The 11363-nt window shown below is 41.0% G+C and overlaps 1 protein-coding gene across 1 annotated transcript; it reads right to left on the bottom strand.

The window, feature by feature from the left end:
• Positions 1-9200: 9200 nt before the first annotated feature.
• Positions 9201-9878, bottom strand: LOC309686153 (gap junction beta-2 protein-like; the record flags this gene model as incomplete). Its single annotated transcript, XM_082498709.1, has 1 exon — positions 9201-9878. The coding sequence occupies one exon, from the start codon at positions 9876-9878 to the stop codon at positions 9201-9203; it is 678 nt and encodes a 225-aa protein (XP_082354835.1).
• Positions 9879-11363: the final 1485 nt, after the last annotated feature.

Raw genomic sequence — 11363 nt, 5'->3', positions numbered from 1 at the left:
ACCCCATCCCTGCCGGAACCAGGACACTGTCACTTATCTTTAAAGGTGCAGAGCACTGCCAGTGGTCAGATGCCACTTTAGCGTGCTCCAAATCCCTAGGTCTGTATTATGTTTAAAGGGTTCGCTCCGTTGTCATTAAGGCTAGACGGCAACATAAAATTTAAGGCGACATAAAAATTTTTCATTAAAATGCATATTTACATAATTTTCAGCCTTCCTTTAATTTTCTTCTTTAGTGCCACTTTTCCTCTTCCATCCAAGCCTCCAAACATGTGACAACCCTTGTTCCACACATAGACAGACCTCTAGCAGTGTATGATATGGCTGCCGCAGAAACAAAGTGAATTTAAGAAGTGTGTAGACAGAACAGTCAGGCAGGTATTTTTAAGATTAGAGGAATCAGGTTTGCGTGGCAAGGTACAAAGAGAGAAGATAAAAATTAGACACCATGCTTCATGAAATAATAAAAAAATCTTGTAAGTTAAGGAGATATATCTTGATCTTAGTCTCAACCTGAGCTGCTGCTCCACAAGAAAAATGGACCTTTTTCAGATCAGTATTGATCCAAAACAGTGTTTTGCCCCATGCTATTTCTAATTTAAGCGTGTATTTTGAAGTACAGGAGAGGATCACTCTTATCATAACTGTGCATCCAAACACAGTTTAGTGGAAGGACAGCTAAACTGTGGTACATGTCATTAGTCGTAAACAAGCCGCGCCAAAGTTCATGGCTCGGCAGTGCTGACGGCAGTTCTGTCCACACAGTCAGCCTAAAAAAAGAGCTATAAATGCCTTCAGTTCTGCTTGTAGTGGCACTGCACGGTATGTCATAAAAAAAAAAAAAAATTGCTCTTGACATGCCGCTGCGCGACAGAAGATGGCACTAAAGATATTTAAATGCTGAGAAAGGGTACTGCTACCTCAGGAAGCACAGTGTGAAACACGGAGGATTAAAATCTTTTCTTTTCTAGTTGTTTTCTACGTGGATGTATCGAAACACCTTAGAAATAATTAACTAATAAATAAAATGGTACTAAGAAGACTGAAGTAGTAGTTTAATGTCATATTATATAGTAATTATTATTATTGTCCCAATTAGCCATTAGTGTTCTGTTAGACACTACTGACAGGCATGTCAGAGAACACAGTGTATTAACAAATAAGAACTGTTGACAGAAATAATTACTCTTATTTCTAGCTTGTAGGAAGAGTTATTGTGACTTCCAGTTTGTAGGATTGGAGGCACAGGAAGACTTAATGACTCATCCTAGGTCATACAATCTGAGAATGGCACTGAGATCCTAGGCTGGTGTTTTACCACCAGAACAGGCTTCCTCTTGAAAGTCCTTTGGAAACTGTGGAAAGTCTCCTAATACAACAACAACAACAAAATCAGACTGCTTTGGGATATGTAGCAGTGAGATGCTTTCAGGTCATCTTCATGGAAGCAAAATCTCCGTATGAGTTGTAGCAGAGGAAGAACTATAATTGTACGAGCCTGGCATCTGTTAGGAGGAAGAATAAAAAAAAAAGAGACTCAGGACATGCAGAATCCTAAGAGGAATGATGCGTTTATCATTCTGCCATGGTGTGATGCTTTTTTTTCCACACTACTGGCAGAAATGTGAAGAAATATAAATATTTTTGAAATGCATTCATGCCTGCCACAACCTGACAGGAAGCTAACTGAGCTGAAAACAAACCAAAATGCAGAGTTCAAATAGTTCTCTGCTGAGTTAGAGAGTTAAATCAACTCATACAAATGTTGAGAGATTGTGTCAGAGCAAGGCAGAAGATGGCTAGTAGATGAGAAGCAGGGCCAGTACAGAGAAGTAGAGAGCAGGGAAGGGTACAGCAGCGAAAGAGGGAAAAGGCGGTAAGACTTTTGCCTTTCCAGTAGCAGTCACTTATGAAAATGCAGCCGGAGGCTGTGATTTGAAATTACAGTGTGTGTAGCAGCAAATACAGCTTAATGTGTTGCCATTCCCCCGCCCCTTCCAGTCACTCCCCACTGCTCTTCTTGCCCAACACCATGGCCTACTGCCCCACAGTCACGTCAGCATAAAAGTTCATGTGGCCTCCCTGTAAGCTAGATCAAGGAATTGATCCAGCTAAAAAACAATCCAGCAAAGCAAAACACTTGTTTCTTCATCATCTAAAACAGTCAGCCAATCCGGTGCCGAGTGCAGCTGTGCAAACAACTGTGCTGGTACAGTAAAGGTCCTGGAGTGGAGGCACTGTGTTGAACGGGATGGGAGAGACACACAGATGGGATAATAATGAGCAGGAAGGGATGACATCAGTGTTAATGCCTTAAACTAGTACTACCAGTGAACAATTCATAGTGCCAAACCACAACCAAAGCTCCTAAACACGGATGTTCTTTTTCATTGTATTCAGGATAAGAGCAAATATGGTATGTTTTACCAGGAATGTACCTTGCTGACATGCATGATGAATTTGTAAAGGCCTCAAATACTGGCTACCTTCCCCATAAAGGAACAGCAATAGATAACCTGCTTTGAAATAAAAAAAAAAAAAAGCTCATATGTAGGAAAATTTGTCTACAAAATTAAAACTGCTACACAACATGATGGTCTGCCTTTGCAATGAAAGAAACCAGTAACACAAAATGGTGTGCTATTGCTGTGAAACTTCTCCGGGACACGGACCAGGCTTCAGCGAGCTCCACCAATATTTGCATATATCATCAACTGGGAAGCAAAACTGAAAATTTATCTGGATTTTGGTATTCCTCCTGTTGGAATGCCTTTTTACCCACTGTGCTGAGGAGAAAAAAATCCGTCACCAAATTCATTTGTATTAATTACAATTTTATTTACTCACAATGCCACCTCATATGCTTTGTCAGGTGGAATTTATTATAAAGCAAGAATGTATTATTACAATTGCTCAAAGCACAAAGCAACCATGCTGACAGATCATGCTGGTTAGACCCTGTACTGACAAGTAGACTTGAATTTATATGAAAAATATTTTGATTCAGTAACTGAGCTTTGGCTTAGCAACTGTTTCAGTTGGGGTCCCCTTCCTCACAGATTTTAGAAGTTCCCTCTGTCCTAGAGCAGAGTCCTATACATAGATCATCCTCAACAGGTGACATGCTGAATTGCCATTTAACAGTGATGGAAAATTTGTCAACCAACTCAATGCTCAGCCCTCTTCACAGAGAGGTTTTGCAGTGACTAGCCTACATCTCATTGCAATGTAAGACTATTGTTTCTTGTCCTGTTGCCAGTGGATGTAAAGAGCAACACCTTCAACTTCTTTGCCACAATCTCTTACAGATTTGAAGAGTGCTGTTGGGTCTTTCCTCAGACTTTTCCTGGCCAATTGATTTATTTCAGGCTTTCCTCACAGGTTCTGTGTTTTAGACATTTGGTCATATATTATTCCTGACGCCTGGATTTCTCCAGGTGATAAACTGTCTTTTTAGGCAGATGGCATCCCAAAGTAGCGTCCAGATAAGCACTTTCAGGTGCTAAGAGTGGAAACATTATTTCAAACATCCTATTATTGACAAACCTTTAATGCATATCAGTATGATATTTTTCCAAGTCGACAATGTTATTGACTCATGTTCCACTGAGGATCTACTACAAACTCCATCTCTTCTCATAAACTGTTTCATAAACTGTTCTTTGCTTCAGAACAGGTCTCCATCCTACAGTTCTGCAAGTGCTCGGTGTTTCACAATAGGAGCACTTAGTCCTTCCTAACTTCTCAAACTGCTTTTGTTAAACCATTTCTCCTGGTGATAAAGATCTTATTGAATTCCAAGTCTATCTTCCCACATACCTGCAGCTCCTCCCAGCTGCATACAGTTTATCGCATTTGGTGGTTCCTCACACTCTGACAATGAGTCATTAATAACTATTTTACTGCTATACACAAAAGCTTTTATCATGGCATAGGCAGAAATTATTCCTGACAAATCCATGCTGCAATGTCTGTCTTCTGTCAGATAACAGTGAGATAATGATTTAGTTTGTTTGTTCCTCTGTGTCTGTGTGCACGTGTGTGTGGATATGTGTATGGATTTTTTTGTTTATTTGTGCTGGAGAGATCATGGAAGATACTTAAACTGACACTCAGTCCTTGGAAAGGATGCAACATCTAGGGCAGGGACATGACTAACCATAAGCAGACATTACACTAATGATGCAACATACAATAAGTTTGAAATCTTTACCACACAATAATTATAAAATATTTTTTCTGGCACCTGTTGCAACGATCTTACCAAACAACACTTGATTAAACTGTTCTGCTCCCTGTGAACATGACACAGTTGTCACCTTTATCTTTCAGTTGGGGAAACTCAGAAACAATGAGATTCAGGGTTAACTCTGTGTGCTAGAACTGCAATAATAGTTTCAAATCAAGTAAAAGAAGTCTTGTGACAAAAGAAATGTTGATAGTTGGATACCAAACAGATAGCAAGTTTTCCAGTCACTCCATCAAAAGAAGGTGCAGCATTCCTGCTAATGTGTGCATCATTTAGAGATGTGGGAGGGATTTGTATGTGCTGTCTTAAAGATTGAGCCTCAGGAGAAAATTATCTGCAAAACACTTTAAAACCAAATTTCATGGTCCTGACTGAACCAGTTTTAAGATTGCTGTTGTCTTTCCCAGCAGACAAGCCTGTATTGCCATAGTTGCCAAGACAACAGAAAAAGTACACCTTGCCTAAGCAAGTAAGCCTGCCCAGCACAGCTTGTCCACTGAAAAATGCCACCTGCTTCAGATCAGTGTGACTGTATTCACACACTGTAGTATTTATTATCCTGGGTACTGTGCTGGGATATGAGTGAAATGATGGTTCTTAGCAGCACACAGAATATACACTGCTGTTCAAAACATTCATCCACAACCTGCAGTTGTTCATAGCTCAACTGTATAAGTGCTCTATCAGTTCACTCAAAACCTATTTCCCTAAACTGTATGTCATATTGATACCGTATCACTCCTTTACCAGAAAAGCTTATGGAAGCATCTGGCTACCTGGTGGTATTCGTGGAGACAATATTTTGTAGTAGATGGCTTATTCAAACACAATGGATTGGACATAGAGCGGGCAGATGTAAAATAATCATTGAGTTAGTGGCAGTGATCTAACAGGCAGAAAAATGGAGAAGGTATGCGCAATTAAGTGGCCAATTGTGAGGCTGAATTCTACAGTAGTACTGGGGGACCAACCATAGCAGCAGCAAGCTATGTTCTGAGAGGTGGAAAGTCAGAGATGTGACTTGTTTCCTCAGCTGGGCCTGACGATTCAAGCTTAATACATTTCCAAACCTAGGTTATAAAGACTTTTTGGTGGCCAGGGGGTCTTATAGAGAAAATATCCAGGTCAGAGTGGGGCCAACTTTACAGAAAAGAAATATATTCTGTAAAAGAAAATGACAATGACAAGCTGGGTTGGCCAGATGGGGACAGTTCAGTACCTCCTGAACTGTCTTGAAGATCATTACCATTAGTCTTAGCTCATTAAGCCTCAGATAGTTACTATTACTCTTGCAACTATCTACAAAGAGGTTCAAATGACTGTATAGATAATAAGATGGTGAAAATCCAAAGAAACCTGTAATTAACATCCAGGGTAGTGGCTGTCCTGAATATCAGAACATGTGACCACAAAATACAGTGCAATTCTTTGAGTGTGATTTTGCTGCCTGGTAAAACACATTAACCTAAGTTGCAGGGGAGGGGATTATGATTAGGCAAAAAAAGAGATTTCTTTTCACCACATTCAGTTTGTAGTAAAACGTTCTTAGCTGTTGCCTATTTGCTGTAGTACACTTTTTATAAGATAAAGTAACTTTTAACAGTGTTGCTATTTTGAATTGAACCTCCATGGTACAGGAGTGCTCTTCTCTGCATGGACCATATAATTTGTCTTTTATATTCCTGCTGTCAGATAGGAAATAACACGGTACATTGGCTCATGATAACTGTAAAATATCTGGAGGATTTTTTTTTTTTTTGGTCTAAGAAAACCTCTAATAAAGGTACTTCTGTATCCAGAAGTCATAAATACAGATTTATACTTCTGATTTCCTTTTAAATTAATCTTTCTCCCATGGAAGTTAGGGCGTTTTTTTTCTCTAGCTGTATCTATGAGTCAACAGTGAAGTTTGTTTCCCCTCCCCCCGTCTCTTTCTGACAAACATGTTTGCAGTTTTGGTTTAGTTTTGGATGAAAGTTTAGCTTGATGAAGTCAATGGTGATTTCAATCACAGTACAATTGTAGCCAGTCCCACTCCTACATTTCCTAGTTCTGATACTACATTATGTGATGCTTTATATCCTGGCTACACTGGACACTGGATGTGAGGAATCAGCCTCTTTTACAGTCATGACTTCAGATTCGCTGCCTCAGTTTTCAACACTGTTGAAGCTTACAGGAGTCTAGGAAACAAGTGCCAAAAATGCAGACACTTCTAGTGTATTTCTGGAAAGAACACGCACAATTCCAGCACATCATTGTGTTTTAATCTGTATGAAATCCATTTGTAGGACATCAACCATGCAATATAGCACATGTAGAAATAGGTGCAATTCCTGTGTTCCTATGAAGTATCTGAACTTTTTTTCCCTACAAAGCAGCTATTTAGTCAAATTTGATATACACAGAAATCTCAGACAGTAAATATGTCCTGGTAAAGCTATTGTCACCTGATGCTGCAGTTCTGGATCAAAGCCCTCTCTTCTTTTTTCCCTGAGTGATAATCTAGTTGCCAAACTGCTAGTTGAAGATAAACTTATAGTGTTAGTGTTACCAGTTTTGGTGTATCTCATTCCGAGTTCCTGTTACACTCAAAGGCAGGCTGGGAAAACAAACTCTCTCCCCTATAGAGCTGGTTAAGTTATTTATCACCAGCCTTTTCCAGCTGCAGTTCTGCTAGTACAAATCTGACTTAGGCAGCACATTTGGTTTCTAGTAGGGGTCACCTATGTGACCTTCCGCTATCAGCTCATGAAGTCTGCAGGATAACAGGCAATGTAACTAATTAAAAAAACAACCTGCACCAGAAGACTAAAATCCTTACAGTCGCCCTTGGCTATTAAATGTAGTATTGGTGCATAAATTTTCCATTATGGTAAACAGATTTTCATTAGACACTTTAATTAATACACAGCACGTACAAGTAATACAGAAAACAGATACCACAAGAGTGCTTTAATTATAATGTCAGAAAAAAAAATAAAAATCCTGTTGTTACAAAAGAAACGTAATACTAGAGCACTGGGAGTGTAGATAGTTTGTTTTGTTCGTACTTGTAGACGGAACAATGCAGGAACTTTACCAAGCACAAACCTGATATGTGCCAAGCTTTGTTCTTTAGAGTTGGATTAAGGATGTTTTCACAGTCCAAGTTTCCAGTTCAGCTCATTATTAATGACTTTCCATCTTTTTGTTCATGGTTCTGAGGATGGTGTTTTTATGTTTTTCTTGCTCCCCTCTTAGATGACAGATTTCCACCTGCAGTCAAGCTGCAACACTGGATGTATCTCACAAGCAAAGGGAGCCTGCTTATGCTCCACTCCAGTGCACAGCAAGGGGTCACAGGTCTTAGTTAACGCAACTTTGTTTACTCCAACAGTGATAAACTTAAATGTACAGTAAGAGATGGATGCAAATAGAGAAGCTGAGATAGCACTCATTCCTTTTGGGAAAAAGCCAGTTATTAAATCTAAGGAGGAGAAATAGCCAGTTTTCTAGAAATGTGTTCAATGGGCAGGCACTTGGGAGATAAACTGTGTTGCTGTATGTGCTGATGTAGCTGCCTATGACAGGCATAAAACACATTTTGAGACTACTTTGGAGACACAAGACCAGACTGACTCACATAGTTCTTCAAGTTTGTAACATACAATTCACAGCTCAGCAATGTGGACTTTAAGAAAAATATCAAGTTCCTCCTCATTTCTGATTGGGTCCCTTTGCTATTTTAGCTCCACAGCCTGTCTAATTCTCACTAGACCTACTGTAAGAAGAAGGGTGATTCAGTCTCACAGTGTGGAATGTCAGAGAGCTTGGGAGTGGTTTCACAGACTAACTTGAAAGGTACCTCAGATAGGGAGACGGTTTTATGAAAAAAAGCTGTGCAGGTTGGATAGGTACTGATGGAAGGAGCATTGGTAGGCACAATCTACTTACTGCATATCATGCTGTAAGTGTTGAAGCACTTCTTTCGGATAACAAACAGAATGAAACAAGGCAATTTTTTCTCGGTTTTTAATGAAAAAAAATCTTTTTAAAGGCATGCAGCTGAAGGAGGCACAGTCGGGTGGTAAAAAGTCTCTTCACTGAATAAAATCTACTGTACTGAGATTCTTCACAAAGTGTTGGAGGAAAACAAGAGAAGGAGGAAGACAGTTGCACTGCCCCCACCTTCTCAAAGGTGACAATCCTTTTTTTTCACCTGACCAAGAGAATGAAAAACCAAACTTCATTTCTCCTACCGCTGCAGCCCCTGTAAGTGGAGGGAAGCAGCACTGACCTAATGACATTCACAAGCAGTTGAGATTGTCCACCCCCAGCCCTGCAGGAGGTGCTCCTTGGTGCAGGTGAGGAGATAAAAAGCTAAAAACCATTGCTGGTGCCCACCAGAGCTGATAGCATGCATTGCCATAGAGTACCTCTGTTCCTAGGCCCTCTTCTTGCTCTCCAGAATACTACAGAGAATAGGACACCTGCTACAAACACAATCACCTCCCTGTCTTCTTCCCTTTCACAAGGCGTAAATTCCCCAAAAAAAACCTTCACCCCACTGTTGACCAAAACTCTGTTATTGGCTCGCCTCTGAAGATGACATAGTGCATTTGTAATTCCTGGCTCTCCTTTGGGCACTAGAGCCTTCTCTGGGCCTTTCCACTCCCTCTTTTTGAAAAGCGACTCTGTCCCAACAACAAGATCCCAGCAGTAGGCATACTTGGAAAAGCTGCTGCCAGAATGCTGCTCTCTCTATTTGTGGATGTAGGAATACTGAATTAGATCATGAGCTTTAAAACCTGCCTCAGTGGCAGCTTCCCAGGGAGGCTATAGTTTCTAAAACATGAATAAACTTTCATTTTTATCCTTTTCCTCGAGTATGAAAATATTGCTGATTGTTTTCTGACACCTAAGAAAGTTTGAGGGAAATGGGGAACTAGGAAATCCTGAAACTGGGGAATTATTTTAAAACCGTTGTTTTCTTGGATCCTTTCATGCAAATTTTTATCACTAGGTAACACAACTCAGCCAGATTCAACATCATGCAGATCCCAGAAACAGCAAGCATGAAAATAGTAAATGTGGTTTTCTCAGTGGGCCGAGACACAAAACAATCCACTGTGTTGGGGCAGGGCCATGCATCGCACTTCACCAGGCGAGGCATCTGGTACCCGTCATACATGTAATAGAACACGTACATGAAGACTGCTTCAAAGACAATCCTGAAGAAGATGCTGCTGGTGTATGTCCACCACAGGGGGCCTCGAATGTGAATCTTTTCATTTTTCAGCTCTTCAATATCAATTTTCTCACCATTTCTGAACCGTCTTTTCTTCTCATGCCTGGTGTAAGCTACGTGCATGGCCACCAGCAGAGCAGGTGTAGAAACAAAGATCAGCTGCAGGGCCCAGAGTCTGATGTGAGAGATGGGGAAAAAGTGATCATAGCAAACATTTCTGCACCCAGGCTGAAGCGTGTTGCAAACAAAATCTTGTTGTTCGTCTCCCCAGACTCTCTCTGCAGCCACAACCAGGATCATGATACGGAAGATGAACAGGACTGTGAGCCATATCTTCCCGATACTGGTTGAGTGTTTATTTACACCTCCTAAAACGGCCTGCAGACTTCCCCAGTCCATCTTCTTTTCTGTGTCCTTTTACCTGCAGGATGACATAATACACCAAATGGTCACTTTTCAAAGGGTGAAAAATCAGCTCTAGACCTTCTATGAAGAGAGGACTTCCTAGCACTCACTCAAGAGTCATAGGCAAATGCAAGTCACTTTCATTAACATCACCCCTATGTTTATGAACTCAAACAGCTTTTGTGTACTTATGATGGGATAAGCATACCTTGATATATTTCTCAACAAGGCTTTGGGCAGGAAATAAGTTACATCTTCAAATATGTTTCCTCTGTGCATCCTCTGTGCCCTCCTTCCCTTTCCTGAGATATTTCCCTTTCTGTGGTTGATTCTCATCAGTGTTTTGCCTCTCAGTGTATTTCCCAAAGCAATATAAATTACTATAATTGCACGAGTTAAAGCCACATCTAGACAAAGTAGAGACTTCTCTAGTACAGGATTTCTTTGCCAACACCCCAGTCCTAGAAGGCTGGGCTGGCGCTTTCTTTGCCTCTGAGTTAAGTATGGCTTAGTCTTATTCAGCAGAAGCCCTTGCTCCTCCCAGACACCTCCAGCAGGGCTCCAAGGCTTTCTGTTGCAGCTCAGACATGTCCTTTTCTTGGCAGGCCCTTCATCTCAGAAGTACAGCATTTGATTTTGCCAAAGCTGCTGAGAAGCCTCAAGCCAGCTCTGTCAGGGCTGTACGCATATACAGCACAAACCGACAGACAAAGGAAGATACTACAGAGCCTGCCCTTCCACATTCATTGTTATCTCATCCAAAAAGGAGTCAAGCAGAGCCACAGCGCTAGGAGGAAAGAGCCCTCAGCTAAAGAGTGTATGTTGATTTGCTAGATGCTATCACGTCCCAGCAGAATAAACAGCAGGTCAAACTTCAGGGAAGCTCCATTTCAGCTTTCCTCCTATCCTCCTACTCTTGAAAACTAAAATCCACACTCTTTGCCCCTTTCAAGTTAAAGGTAAGTTTTGCTGAAGTCAGAATTCATTCTCAGGGCTCAGCTTTCACTGATTGCAGCCATTTGGAAACTGTCACTGAATCAAACACTTTGAAATCAGAGCTGGGAACTTGCATAGCTGGTCCATCATCTTTCAAGGCTAGGGCTCAACTTTGCTGTGTGGGACAGCCACACTGGCCACAGATAAGAGCTCCGTCTCCTCTTGGTGCAGGCTGTGTGCTGTGGGGAGACCGTGGTACCTTGCAACACCGCACTGCTCAAAGTTTTCAAAATCTCTCATTCTCACATAATAGAGAGAAAAAAAAAATAAAAGAAAAACCAAAAAATCCCACTTCTCTACCCTGGTGTAGTTGCAACACAACTAAAGGACCAACGTGCCTCAGCACATACCCTTGGTACAAGGGCCTAGCTTGTACAGACAAGCCTTGAGGCAAGAAGGACAGGTCAGATTTACTGTCATGAGGAAAGGTGAAATTGGGTAAAACAAACAAACAAAAAAAGCTTTGAGAAGGTGGCTGGAATT

Source organism: Vanellus vanellus, assembly GCF_965231255.1.
Source record: "Vanellus vanellus genome assembly, chromosome: 1".
Taxonomy (NCBI): Eukaryota; Metazoa; Chordata; class Aves; order Charadriiformes; family Charadriidae; genus Vanellus; species Vanellus vanellus.
Note: the sequence above shows the minus strand (reverse complement) of the source record. Positions and strands in the feature narration are given on the sequence as shown.